The 15,465-nt window shown below is 42.1% G+C and overlaps 1 protein-coding gene across 1 annotated transcript in view; it reads right to left on the bottom strand.

Moving 5' to 3' along the window:
* The window catches only part of crip2 (cysteine-rich protein 2), a 31,832-nt gene extending 18,721 nt beyond the window's left edge, over positions 1–13,111 (bottom strand). The window contains exon 1 of the mRNA XM_034675560.1: positions 12,921–13,111. Coding sequence (XP_034531451.1) covers positions 12,921–12,963 — 43 coding nt within the window. The 5' untranslated portion in view covers positions 12,964–13,111. The remainder of the gene's footprint in view (positions 1–12,920) is intronic.
* Positions 13,112–15,465: the final 2,354 nt, after the last annotated feature.

Below are 15,465 nucleotides of genomic sequence, written 5' to 3'. Positions count from 1 at the left end.
AAGCAATATCTCACCCAAGCACAGTAGCTTTCTCCATTCAGAGCTCAATGCATGAGTAAGTGATTTGTGCGCTTTTACGTGTATTAATGGAAACTGAATGGCGTTCTGATTTAATATGGACACACGTGCTGACACATTCTGCAGCGCTGGGTTCATAGAAAATGCATTTGTACCTATAAGCATGCAAGGGTTGCTACAATACCAGAATTTTCAACTTCAATATAATAAGAGTAAAACATCAAATATTAGCGATACCCGTTTGGATACCACGCCAATAAAAGTTCAACTCCTGAGCACCCATCTTTGGGTATCTCTAGTTTTTTTATAACCTCAAAGGAAACAGTGCTGGTTCAGAAAAGAGACCAACATTTCACAAACTAATGAATAACATCTTCATTTCTGTTTCACTAGTTTGGTTTCATTAGCAGTGCTTGCTCTCTTTGCTTTCTCTATATGTAACCTGACATCATCTCTTTAAGCAGCTTTAAGTATGACTGTAGATCTGTTATTTTTATAAGCTTCAGTACCTTTTGTGACTATCCAGTGTAAAAATAACGCAGACTTTATCGTTTAAAAGCATGTGGTATTGAAAAGTTTTGAAGTACCAATCATTTTTCCAACCCTAGAAATTACTGGCATGCTTTGAACTTCTAACTGAACATAACTGGTGCAAAAAGAACATTTTTCTTCAATTTGCTTGATTTCATTTTGAAAATTTGCTTTTACTTAAGATATATAACCCATAATATCAGCATGAGAGGTAAAAATTGATCTGTGACCCACACAAAAGCTTCAAATAGGGTCAGCTTCTGTCCTTGATCACAAGAAATGTGTCCTTGTAATGAAGCCTACATTTATTCCTGGTAAATTGGAGTCATACAACATTGAATGCAAAGGATAAAAAGAGAACCACTCGTGATTTTCCAGTGGGTAAGAGTATCAGTTCTGCCCACTTAAGGATGTAGCTACATCAGAGAACTTTTATCAAGCTATAAGTGAATTTATTTAGTTTGTTCTCTATCATGATTCAATTACTTCAGATCTTATTAAGAGTGAAACCGATCACGCTGTGTGTACAGACAGCCTGTAAGAGGAGCAGCATGGGAGCAGGCTTAAACAAGCCGTCCACAAACACACTGTAATTGGATGGAAGATTAAGCAACACAAGTTTAACAAGGGGTCTTCAGAGAGACAACATTAACGGCCCGTTTCCCCAAATCGCTTAATTACAGCTGTTTCATTATGAACAGTGATGGGGCAGCTGTGACCAATCACAGAGCGGATGATGGACGGAGGAAATTTCCTCTGTTTGAATAAAAACCTAAAAAGTCACAGCGGATGAGCGAGTGCTGAACAACATTTGTACAGCTGAATACCCAGCATGCAGCACAGCAGGAATGTCTCGCCGAGGGGTTGGGCAGTAAAATCTCATATGGGTGCTCTCTTATTGCTCAATAATTCAATCAGCGCTAGGGGGAATTGTGTGCATTGGACTAAGAGGAGGATGCCACGGACGCTGCTTGGCATGCTGCAGGAGGAGATTAAGTTAGGAAACTTTAAAGTCAGCTGTTTGTGTCAAACGTAGCACGCTTGCATAAAGCACAGAGATTAAATGATCATTGAAGACCTCCTTTCTTTATGAGGAATGTACAGTTTATGGTTATAGTCTCAATCAGTTTGTCACGGATCACGCTGATGTTAACTATCAAATCCAAAACCTGTAAACAACTTCATGATGCTCATGATGTAACCAATGTTATCGTAAATATCTCTAAATCACAGTTGGCTGCATTCTGCTTCATTACACCCTCTGGTTATATGTGGACCCATCTGTTCAGCTCTTCCTACTATAAACCCGTCCAAAACACACACACACACACACACACACACACACACACACACACACACACACACACACACACACACACACACACACACACACACACACACACACACACACACACACACACACACAAACACACACACACACACACACACACACACACACACACACACACACACAGAAATCTACACACACACCGCCCTCTCTCCATGCTTGTTCTCTTTCTCTTCATCTAACAGTGACAGCTGAGTCCATGCGGGTGTTTTCTGTCACAGCACAGATAACAGCACGTCCTAATACGCTCCATATACACCTGAGTGACTGACTGTGGGCCCAAATGGCAAGGCAGGACGGAAACACAGGAGGTACAAAAAGAATGACAAACCCATACCTTATATCTCAAGAGAGATGTAAGAATGTAAGAGAGGAAAAAACAAGCCGCCTGTGTTTCCTTCTCTGCATCCTCTAACGATTCAAATCTCTGGAGTACAAACACCCTCAAGGACTTGTGACCTTTTACTTCACTTACACACAATGGCCATTCAAGCGGGCACACAGGGCCGCTCAACCTCACAGTGGGAAGTGACTTTGACGGAGTTTGAAGCTGAGGAAGAGTTGTGCATCAGAATAACTTCTCCATCAGGCAGCGGAATTCAAGAGCATCTAATCTCAAGAGTGAGGACCATGTCATAAAACTCATCCCAAGCAATTTGCTGGATGAGAAATATTCATTGTGATGAGTTGGGACTACTGTAAAATCCAAAGTACATGTTGCACGGTGGAGATCTCTCATGGCATCTTCTGGCATGGTGATTTTCATTGCGTTCAGCAAATCGTGCAATGTGCAGTTTTTGTGCAGCTGTGTAGCTCTTTGTAGTACCATGTGTTTCCACCATGTGGCGTGGACCATGCTAACCGTAAGGTTATAAGTATGGTATAAGAAGACGGAGGTTTATGGAGAGGAGATAGAAGCCGTGTCGTGAGATCTCTGGCTAATAAGATGGACGAGCTAACAGGACTAGCCAGGAGTCAGACGGAGTCTCAGGAATGTAGCATGGTGTGCTTCATGGAAAGGTGGCTGCATCAGGATATTGCCGACCACAATGTCTCCATTGACGGCTTCCAGACTGTCTGATGGACCGGGATAGCACCGAGAGCGCTATGGGCCTCCAACCATGTTGTCTGCGCAGGGAGATCTCACATGTGCTAGTAGCTGTTTACATCCACCCTCTGCCAACCTGACTACGGCATCCAACGTTCTCAATGCTGCCATAGCCAGACTTCAGACAGACCACCAGAGTGCCCTCTTCCTGATCCCCAGGGACTTCAACCATGTATTTATTTTCTACAGAGCTTATTTTGTCTTCTGTACATACTTGTATTATCATTATTTTCATTGTATTGTATTTATATCTTATTAATTACTTTCTTCTATTGATATTATTCGATATTCTTACTTATTGTGTTTATAGGTGCAACTGTAATGACTGAATTTCCCCCGGGATAATTAAAGTATTTCTGATTCTGATTCTGAAGTCTAGTAGTAGCAAGGTAAGGACTCACTGCTGACGAAGAATTAGCTATGAGTTGCACCACTGCCCTCTGTTGGCCACTCATCTTATTGAGGAGCCTTTCAATCAAACCAGCTCTGCAAAAGATGTATGTCCTGTATAGTGTACCACTGTTCTTTAAATGCATGATGATAACCTAATGAGGGAGTAAAGCTGTTAATAAGTGCCGCCATAAGACTGGTTTGCCTTGCTACGTATGTGCATAAGCATGCTTCTTGCAGCTGAGCGGTCACTAGCGTCTTTTAGCGCCATCTTCTGGGAAAAGTCTTGCAGCACAATAAAACACCTCTGCATTTTAGACTGAGAAATTGCCAATAAAAGGTATTAAAAGTGCCTCTTATACATCAAATTTAATGGCACTTCAAATGGTCTACTTGCAGCAAGAAAAGCTTTAACGTAGCTTTTAAAACTAAATCAAACTCCAAGAACTGTTTGAGGCTATAATGTCTAAATTGTTGGGCCAAAACAGTGCACAACATTTGTTTTCACTGGTGATTTCAATTAGGATCATTTCTTTGTCTAACCTTAACACCATAACCTGACAATAAAACCTGAAAAGGTTGCCGAGTTCCTTTTTTCCCCAGACGATTTCCTCTCAGCACTTGAAAAACTCAAAAAATTGTATTATTACCGTCACTTGTATAGTATGAAAGCTAATCCCTACATACAGTTGTGCTCATACGTTTACATACCCTAGCAGAATTTATGGTTTATTTGGTAGTTTCTGTTGTCTTTATGATATAAAAAAAGAGTAAACACAGTTGTTTGATAAAAATTTTGCGGGAAAAAAAAAGTTTTTCTCCTATCATTCATATTCTCTGAAAAATAGCCAAAAAAAAAAATCACAAATTCTGCTGGGGTATGTAAACTAATGAGCACAACTGTATATTAAACCTCCAGTTAAAGATTTGGAGTATCTAATTAATCAAATAACTTGAGATCAATGACTCATTTAAGTTTGTGATTTTTTCACTGGCTGCCTACTTTCCAGATTGACCATTTTGTCTTTGAAATGTCAAAAGATTCATGTTTTCACATTGTTAAACCCAACTTGCCTAGTGTCATTTCCACAGGCAAAGTACCAAAACACTTTCTGTTGCCCTTTTCAGCTGCCAGAACCCATGAGCCCATGCAGAAATGCTAAAAACAGACAAAGTTTGGTGTCAAATCATCTTAACCCTTTTGTGCATTGTTTTTTATGTAGTCTTACGTTCAACCAACATTCCTGGAGTTAGTAGTCCTTCTTTACGTCATTAGTTGTGAAAAGACTTTCAAGACATTGATTGAATTTTTTTTAAAGTTCCCCTAAAAGATCCCTCCTCTGCTGGTTCTGAGCGAATCAAAAGTGAATTGACCCTGGCAGTGGTGCGTTAAATATTAGATTAGATTCGTCCACTGTCACGTATCTGTGCTGAGTCTGTGTGCTGTTCAGTGACTGTGCAGGGTGGAGTCTGAGGCCTCAAGAGAAACTAGGAAACATGGATTTGGATCCGTCTCTCGTTGTGGCTGATGCAACCCAGAGGCAAAACTTTACTCTGGAGGTCGTCTGTCGCCTCAGCCAAGGCGAGGCTTCCTCCCCAGGCTCTCTCCCCCCTCTCTCTCTCTCTCTCTCTCTCTCTCTCTCTCTCTCTCTCTCTCTCTCTCTCTCTCGTGCGGCCTCGTGAATCTGCCCAGCTGACGTAAATGGGCTGCAGTTAACTCGCATCCTGTCTGCGCTGGTCAGAGGAGCCGCAGGCAGAGCGCTGCTGCTCCACAGTCTCTGCCTTGGTGACACGCTTGCCCTCCACGAACCCCCGGGACTGCTTGCCCCACAATGCACCTCATCCCTAACCGGTCAGGACACCGTGTCCCGGCTACAGGGACTTCAAAAAGATCCATTCTGCATGACTTGTTACAGATAAGAGGTCTTCAAAAGAGGACATAGGACTACTGCAGTAGCATAGCACCTTCAGATGTAGCCACTGGTAATTAAATCATCAGCCCTGGAGGGGTAGACATCATATGACTGAGGCTTACAATGTACAAACGCAAAGACAACTTTGAGTGAAATCATCTGAGTCTCGTCAAGTGGCGTTACAAAACTGACCATGTCGACATGAAAGCATGTGCAAGGGGAGGAGTTCCTCCTGAAATGTTCTGAGTTCATGTGTGACAAGGACTCAGGAGAAGGTTCTATTCTTATGTCCTCCACCCTAGTGACAACAGCTTATTCATAAAGTCATGTTTCATCTCTTCTTTGACTTGATGACAGAGTCTCTGTATCCAAGTCTCAAGGAAGTTCTGTCTTGACGTGATTGCATCATTCTGCTCCACAGTATGCAGTAGCTCCGGAAAAACCTCATTCTCAATGAACACTGTACGTCTGTTCAAGTGAATGAAAAATAGAATAAATGGCAGCTGTGATACACATCATTCCATCAGCTGTGGGATAGACTTTTTATGTAAAAAAATAAAGAAATAAAGAAAAGTCAAAGAATTGAACTGACTAGCAAAAGGGCAGTTCCTGTGGTTCTCTATGTGAAGCTGATGGTGTCCCCTGAATAGCTCCTTACATCATTAAAACAAGGGATGTTCTGAAGCAACTAATCTCTTAGTCATTTAAATGAAAGTTCTGACTTACCAAGTCGCCTAGAGGTAAGAAAGAGTCAACATTTAAAGACAGTGTGTTTAAGACGGCTAAACACGGGATCAGAGTCTGCAGGTAAGTGACATGAAGTTGGTTTCCTGAGTGTGGCTATGGTTGGCAGAGCTTGCACCACCAGCCTTCAGTCCGCCTTGCAGGTTAACATCTGCGTGCCTATGCGGATTACACATGGCTCTGGTTGAGTAGTTATGTAACAGTTGAACCTGACAAAAACTACATACAAGTAGCGATGGGTCAGGATTTTTGAATTCTCGGATATTCATTTCGATTACGAATTATCGCTGAATAGATGCCAGTGACTATTACACACTATTTTGGCTTGAAATGCAGATGCCTAAATAGAACTTTAGCTCAATTTCCTAGATTAAAATATAGCCAAACTGCCCAACATAATGAGATGCAATATGTAATCTGTGCTTGTTTGCATCCAGGTAGTAGAGCATTTTAGCATTATGGCAGTATTCATCAGGAGGAGCTACAGCCCCGGCTAGTGACGGGTGATTGTGCTACAGCTTAGAAACAACATATTACCTCAGTTTTCAGGAATCAGGAATATTTTAGACAAGAAGACGTGGCATGGGAATTTCAAATTAAAGGCATACCTTAGCGTTAAAGCTAGGATTGATAGTCACTGAAAACTAGCATGAATTTGAATGTAGCATTTCCTCAGGACTCAGTCTAAACCCTCCCCTCCCCTCCCCTCCCCTCCCCTCCCCTCGGAGCTCCTCCAAAACGACACCCCCGCTCACATGCACGAGCGCAGCGGATTCACCACTATATGATGGTGACTGATTCAAAACCGGTCCTCAGCACATCGTTTGTGTTTTGCACTACGTCAACTCATGTCTCACTCAGCGGTAAACAGTGGTGAAAGTTAAAACAAACATGGTTATTGTCAGTACTCACAACTCACAGCGAGCAGGAGAGAGGAGAGACAAGAGGAGAAGTTCTTCATTCATTCAAACATTGATTGTTGTTTTGTTGGTTGGCGTGATCACGGCCGACAGTGACCAGTTAGTAAAGCTCAACGTGTTCACAAATCGGCTTGTCATCACTACAGCGTCTGGACGGATGCTACAACATTTCCTGTAGGACTTACTAAATGTCATTAATTCTTTTGCTTGTCAGAGCCCCCGTGGTGAGAGCTTTTCAGACTCTGATCCGGACTACAGTCCTGAGCAAAGCACCTCATCGGGTCAGAGGGAACAGGCCTGAGGTCCACAAGCGGGGCAGTCAGTAGAGTCAGGGGACGGGGAGTGCACGCTGGGGAAATGTACGTGCAGGAGTCGGGCAGAACGGCAGGACGGGATTTGATTGGTTTCATCATTTGGCTCCTGATGGCAGGGATTGGTTGGTGTTTTCCCAGGTTTACTCCAGCTGTAGATAGCAGCTTTTTTTCACTCTTTTTTAAGAACACATCATGTATTGATTGCCACCGGGACATAAAGATCATTTTAACCAGTATAACAAAAAGTGTGTCTAAATCTGATTACCAACCTCAGCTTTAAGGATACAGTTTAATTAAAAACTTTCAATGAACGCAGGTCCCAGAATAACATTTGAATCATAACCTGCACCCTGAAAGTCAAGCTAACCTGGTATGACTTCTCCTACAAGAAACAGAACAGAAGAATAAAAACTTCTGTATTCACAGAATACACAAAGAAAGCCTTCTCTAAGAGGACACATCATGTCATATTGCTTTAATAAAAAAATAATTAAATCAGAAACAGTAAGACTTAACCATAATACTCAACTGATGTTATTGCTGCATCACATGAAATGCGTGCATGTCTTCTGCATCACATCCTGTACATGCTGACATTGTTTCCCCTGCGTCTTTTGTGCGTGGGATTCAAAATGTATTCATTTATCAAAACAGAAAAAAAAACCTGGACTTCTTCTACCTCATGTTTTTTCTGACTTATCATTAGATTTTCTGTGAATGCTGCATCTTTCCATGAAAGAGTTTTTTGGAAACATGACTAGATTGCTGCAGAGCTGTACACCTGTCCAACAATGAGGACAGGATGGTGATAAATAAAGGTAATAAAGAATTCAGTGTTGACATTTTTGACCTATTATGTGATTTAATTTGCTGAAAATAACCAGAATTAGACTTTTAGAGTGTTGGCCCTTTAGACAGGAAACTAGTTCTGTTCCTTTATGCCTCTTGCTGTTATGTAACAGGTCATTCACTCCAAGGTAGGTCAGTTTCACCTGGGTTTTGGGAAAAGGGGACGGCCTTCCTTTCAGCACCAAGCATAATGCCAGGTCCATTAAGGGATCATATTTGTGCCTGAAAAAGGCAGAGAAAGAGGACCCTTATTGACTGGCACACAGTAGCTGGCAGGTTATGCAATGGCAGCGAGCGGGAGGCAACGACTCAAGAAATGATGTTACATAACTGACGAGGCACATTCACACAGCCCACCGGGCAGCCAAGTGGAAAACAGGGTACTCTAGCGTTGACAGAAGAGAGGGGTAAAGAAAATACAGGTTTTGTGTGGAGGATGTTTGGGGGTGAAAAAGAGGTGTGTGGGAAACACATCGTTGGGCTGAGAGGAGGGAGCTACTCTGTCTCTCCAGAAGGACAAACGTACACGGAGACAGAAAGAGCTTTTGTGTGAATAGAGATGTCGTTTCTCATTATAATGCATGAGGCACTTTGGGACTCTCTGCTGGAATAAAAGGAGAGCCATCTCACCCCATTTCCCCCTGGTCCTTGTGGTTAAAAAACACAAAAATCAGATGAACAGGGGCCTGAGGCAAGAGAGCAAGTGATTGAAGAGGAGGAAAGAGAGGCAGAGAGAGCGAGAGAAAGTGCTGAATAAAAGAAAGAGAAACTCGCAGCAGAGCACCATTAGTTCCCATTAAGTTGTCGCTTATTCACTTTGCTGCACAAAGATGCATCGCTGCAATTTGGCGTGCTTGCGCGGGAGCCGTGGCTGGTTCGCTCGGCTGAATTTGGGTCTGGAGCCGGGAGGTTTGCTGAGCCGTGCTGAGCTGTGCTGTGCTCTGCATGCACACGTTAACGTTGTATTTCCACTGAGGCCTGGTCACATGTTAGCCAATCGTCCCTTGTGTATTCTAAGCATCTCTGTACCACAGGAACTAACAGATGCAAGGCCATAATGTGCACGTTGAGGTTTTGAGTTCAGCTCAACCTACAATTAAAAAAAGTAACGTGTTCACATTCTTTTTACACCAGCAACAAGAAACTGCTTCCTTTAGGATTGTTAAAACGTCACTAGCAAAGAGAACAGCAGCTTTACAGTCACCATTGGTGGTGGAATTGAACCATCACAGCCACAGAACAGCTGTCTATTAAAGAAACTTACGGAAAATAGTCAAATAAAAAAATGTCCATGATACCAAAAGAATTTAAATCCCAGACTGTGGCTCACGTTGCTCTTTTGAAATCTTTCCCTTACAGAAGTAAAGGGGAGCAGAGTCAAGTGTTTAAGAGCCTTTCCATGCTAAATCCAATATTGGGCACCAGCTGTAGGAGCAGATGCAGAGTGGGCAAATCACTGCTCTATATAGCACACCACCAACCACCACAAGAAGCAGAGGAGGGAGCTAAACGGGACGGGAAATAGACAATTTACTCTATCAATAACACATGTCCTGGCACAGATGAGAAGCAGAGGATATTTTTTCACTTTACACCCTCAATGCTGCGATTCAAACTGTTCTGCAGACCTGAGAAATCACCTTAACAGAGGGCTCCTTGAAACTGAGAGGAGTGAGTCTGTAGGTGGAGCTGCTGGGCTCATAATACACTGACATCATCTCAATATCTCAGACGGTAGGCATCAGCACAACACTTACTTCTCTCCCACTCTGATGTCACTGAGGCAAGCAGATATTTTCTTAACTGATAAATGTTCGTGTGGCGGATATTTTCACAATCAACACATCGATTGTTGGGACAGATGTGGAAAAGTTTGCATACATGTCTTATTCTGGGGTTTCTTTTCCTGAAATACTGCTCCAGTTTGCTTGGCTACCAATGCCAGTATCTTTAACAAGTATCAGTATATGAATATGTAGCAAAATTATCATCCAAGGGTACAAAACAACAATAAAGCTATCAATTGTTTGGACAGTAAAATGTCAAAATGTTAATGAAATAATAATCCAAATTTCCCAACAAGGTCTTGAACAGGCTTTTGTTCCCATAACACCACTCCAAAACCAAATCAGTCTTCTTATACTGCTACCAATACCAGTAACAGTACTAGTATCAATATTGGTATCCATATCAGGCTGGTTATATTTTCTATTTCCCCTTAAAACAAACTGGTTTAAGCTAAATTATCATTCAACAACATTCAAGTGCTAGCTGAAACCCAAAGTCAGAGCTGAATGAATGTCAACAATTGGTGTTTTCCCACCAATACATTGGATAATTTTCAATCACATGGGTATTCTGTATTGGAAAATACTTGAGTCTTGGTATCGGGTAGGGATCCGATCCTGGTATTGGATATCGGCCAGATCGGACTCAAAAAGCTAGATTGGATATCAGTGACAAGGGGCCGATAAATAGTGCCGATCCATATGGCAGATCTATTCATCTCAGCTCTATGCTTCTCTGTGTTTACAACAGCCATGTGCGTCTCCTACGTCATCAGCGCCGGCCGGTCTGTGCATTTTTGCCCGGTTGAATTGTATTTGTAATATCTGTTGGTTATGAAGATAAACTCACCAAACTGCTGGTACACATTTATAATCTCTTGAATAATGATACTGTCAGTTTAAAATTGTTGATTGTATTTTGGTTTACAAAGCCAGAAAAGCCTGAAGTTGCCAAAACATGATTCTATCCTCACATTAAGGAATAGAGATTATTAAATCAATATACCAAAGCCCAGGTATCAATATCGGTATCAGGACCTAAAAAGTAGGATCGGTGCATCCCTAGTATCGGGGGCACAATTATTATAAAATCATCTCCAGTCCTCATTTTTAAGAAGTTAAACTCAGCAAATGTTTGCAAATTTGGTTGAAAAATCCCAGAACCGTTTAAACAACACCACACTAGTGGCCATCAGTTACTCATTGTAGCTCTAGACCTCCTCTTTGCCTCATCCTACATTTCCCAGCCTCCCATGCAATGACTTAAGCTTCTATTTTGTCACCCACCTCTCCTCACTCTCTCCTCCTTTCCCTGTTTTGACATTAGCAGCTGAATCCACCCATACTGACTCCTTTTTAACCATACATCATCCTTACAGTGACCTCACCACCCAATAAAGACACACCCCTACCAAAAATAACTCCTTCAGGATGATGCTCAGCACGTTATATAAAAAATAACATTCATCACACAGGAGCTGTGACTCACGCTCTGCTGCGAATTAAGGCTACGGCACAAATGAATACTCAGAGATGCATAAAAGTCTGAGTGTGAGGGAAGTTAATCTTATTTGTGTACATATTATTCCATGCCAGTGGATCAGGGGAAACATAGGATGAGCAGCAGCTGTGAGGTTTGTTGCCACTCCTGTTACGTAAGAGGACTTCCATCCACTCACATAATTGATTTTGACCCCTGTGACAGCTCTGATGTGTGCTGTGAAGTGAAGGAAAGATCAGCACTAAAAAAAAAACGCTTTTTGCTCTCAGCATGCGGCCAAACATAAACACAAGATTACTCTGAGTCCAGGGCGGAAGCAAAATAGTTCCCTTAAATAAACTGATCTGGATGCATATCATATGTTATCTTAAGATTCAAGGCAGAAATGTTAATTTTTGTTTATCTTAAAGACTTGAGCTCCTTTAATCCTCTGCTTTGCTGTCGTCTGTGTGAATTTCTTTCACTGTAAACATCAGTTATAGTAAATATAAGATGCACTCATACACACTGTGGCTACGTATGACTCAAGTAGGTGTTTTGTTCTCCCATCTTTGTTTACAAGGCTGCAAGAGACGCATGTTTACAGGTTTTCATCCCACTGACGCAGCATGATGTTGCCGTGTGGGCAATCTCAGCATATGGCATTTCTGCACTCTTGGCGAGGGTTTCAATCAGCTACACTCCAAAGCCAACTGCCATGCTTGGATGTTTACCAAACACAACAAATTAAAAATGGCACAGATCAGTGTCAAAATCAGATAAATCATTCAGACTGTTTTGCAGGGATCGCAGTGAAAGGGCATGTTTTTATCATACATGCATTTGGAACAGTCCATGTGTTGAAAAACAGGACATGTTTGCTGAATGATTGCTCTTAGGGCTTTTGTTTACATTGACTCCTTTGCCTCTCCAGCTTTTTGTTGTTCCAAAGTTTGTCTCTGTAAATGATTCACACTGACAGCAACTCTGACCCTTAAAAAAGAAATCTAAGGAACACAGTGGACTTAACATGTAACAAATTCCTGTGGGGAATGTATGAAGGGTTTACATTTTTTCTTCCCCAGCACTGAACAAAAAGCCTAGAGCAGTATTGGCTTTTAAGTATCCAATATGAACACACTCCACAACAACACGTGGATTGTTTTTGTGGATGTCGTTCAAACATAGAAACAAACAAAAGTGGATCCAAATTCAGAAGCTCATTTGAAAAGTACGCATTTGGGAATATATAACAATGCACATCAACAGATTTGCAATTGTGTGAAACGCATTAGTTTTGAATGAATGGGCATTCACTACTTTTTATTCTAGCAGTTAAACCACGCATCACATTATTATTATTATAATGAGCTAAAGCCCCCTAAACGCTGTGGAACAAGCTGTCCCAGAATGATCGATATGCTTGTCATTAGTATCTTTATTCTAACGAGCGCGATAATAATCACGTCCCAAAAAGTAATTCCAGCAACAACAAAACAAAAAGCGCACATCACTTACCGAAATACACCGTCTTTTCACACTTGGGGCACTTTGAAGACATCGTTGGGACGTTCTGGGTGGAGTGAAAGTGATCTGTAGTGTTTGTGCACTTTCTCCGCGTCCTTGTTGCTTTGCTCTTCTTTACAACAGCAAGTGTCCCGCTCCGCGCACAGAAGCTGGGAGCATCTATTCAGTCCACGGCTCCTCATTTGCATGGCCCCGCCCCCACCTCCATACCAGTCTGCGTGCACTTCATGTGCGGTGGGAAATACTGCCACTCAAAGGCTGCTGTCGAGATAAAAAATTAAAAGGTGTTAGAAAGATTTGACATTTGATGTGAATGACCTTAATGTAACGTCCAAGAATATGAAAACAGAGACCCTAAGCTAGATAAGTATTTATGAGAATTTCCATTGTTTTTACATTCCCATTTTGCCTGCAATCCATATTGTCCCTTGTTGGCTCTGGTAAGACTTAAACTTCTTGTTCTCTTTAAGTTCAGTTTAATCAGTGGGAGCCCAATTTGAATATTAAGGTTATTGATTACAACTGAATGAATGATGGAACTTGACAGAAATATTTGGCGAGGTGGAGGGGTGCGCACCATCAATGCAAGAAGGAACTAGTAGGAGAGAGACATATTTAAAAAGACAGCAGAGAGTTGATAGGCTGATGATAAGGGCGTGCCACTGAGCTATTGGATGACGCAGCTGCTGATTAGCCAATGACAGCTCCGGAGCCTGCAGCTGGAAGCGGGTGAGCTATTGAATGAGAGAGAGGAGAGTTAAACTGCTGTTATTGCTTTGTAGTCTTCCTGTCTGAAATTTCATTAGAGCTACATTTGTCAGTTAGCGCTTTCCATAGACTGTATAAATAATGGACGTATTATCCAATCATCTGTGTGTATGAAGCGTTATTTTGAAGGCAATCATCGTCGGGAGCCATAAGGGAAATGCTGAAGTCAACCTAACTGCTTTCAAGCTTGTGTGAGGTGAAGAGGCAGGCTTTATGCCCAAGCAGCAACCTCCGGTCTAAAAATATGAGTCCAATGTGGAAGTGCTAAAAACTGCAGTTTTTCCACTTGAGGCTGGCTCCGGAAGTACCAGAAACCACATACACACCAATTCAAAGAAGTACAGTTACAGCAGAAATAAACATGTTTACAGCCTGGTGCAAAAAACCACTGAAGTCTGGATATCTCATTTCTCGATCAGCACACATTGTACAGGGGGTGAATTTTTTTCTAACGCTGCACTTTCAAAGATATTGAGATTACGAGTCTTCCAATGAGAGGCACAGCTGACTTGATTGACAGGCGGGAACACTGTAGCTGTTGGCTAGGAGGCTCAAAGCCCGCCTCTTTACCAGTGGTGGTTCTGAGGAGGGGCCAACAGGGGCCAGTGCCCCTGCAAAACTGAACCTAGAGCCCCTGTGGCCCCCCCTCTACACCAAACAAATATTATACTATAAAAACAGCTTCACTAGCGCCGATGTTACAGGCGGAACACATGCGTGTGGTACTTGGTTCCAGTCCCTTAGAGCGCTAAGGGACTCATGTTGAGTGTAAACAGTCAAACAGCTGCTGTCAGTCTGTATGTTGATATAGTACACAGTAGTATATATGTCTAGTATAGAGGGATGCACTGATTTTTTGCCAGTTTGTTCTCAGCCGATCCTCGCCCTTCTCAGTCTCTTTTGTCAGGGTTGAATTGGTCCCTCTGAAAACACCCTTGGCCCCAGCCTGGCCCCCCCAGTAAAATTGGTCTTGGATCGCCACTGCTCCTTACGTCACAATCGCTCGACAGCAGCACTATGGCGGCCGCCGACTATTGGCCTCAAAACAGTGATTCAATCGTCAGTTAGTGTTTGCCATAAACTGTATAAATAATGGATGTAGTATCCATAACGTCACACATCTGTTTCTATAGTCGTCTGTTTAAACTATATTAAGACTACCAGTCATTCATATTTGACATGTAGCAGCTTTGAGACTTGACATCTTGAGTATCCTTCCTCTTTTACAGATTAGGATACTTTTGCCTCCAAAATAAGATAGTTGAAGCCAATATGTCAAACTTAAAACTTCAAATTGGTGGTCAACAAAAAACCTTGAGTGACGTCTTTGAGGCTACATCTACTTCTTGTACACAATCCCTTGTATATTTAAGTACAATTTAAGAGGCACCTTTGCCTCAAAGTAAGTTTGGATCCAGCATCAAACTGCCACTGAAACCTTTTCCGGGGTCTGGATGGACTTTATTAATTCTTTATTCAATCATTTACTTTTTGTAAAATTAATTTAATCCACCCCCCAGGATGCAGTTGGATTACATATCCTACTACCTAGTTTGATCCATGCAAACTGTGGCCTTGACAATCTTCCCAGTTGCAGGCCTATATCAGATTGTATGTTTTACATGCAGCACTTGAAAGCACCATATCTATCCATACAGCCCAGTCTGTGGTCTGTCATAGCTAGACGAGGCGGGAAAGCCTTTGGTACAACTGTTGGGGCTGTCCACTGTGGCACATGCACTCCCACTTCCTTTTTTCCCCTTTTTCC

Source organism: Notolabrus celidotus, chromosome 22 (genome assembly GCF_009762535.1).
Source record: "Notolabrus celidotus isolate fNotCel1 chromosome 22, fNotCel1.pri, whole genome shotgun sequence".
Taxonomy (NCBI): domain Eukaryota; kingdom Metazoa; phylum Chordata; class Actinopteri; order Labriformes; family Labridae; genus Notolabrus; species Notolabrus celidotus.
This window is presented reverse-complemented; position numbering and strand designations above follow the sequence as displayed.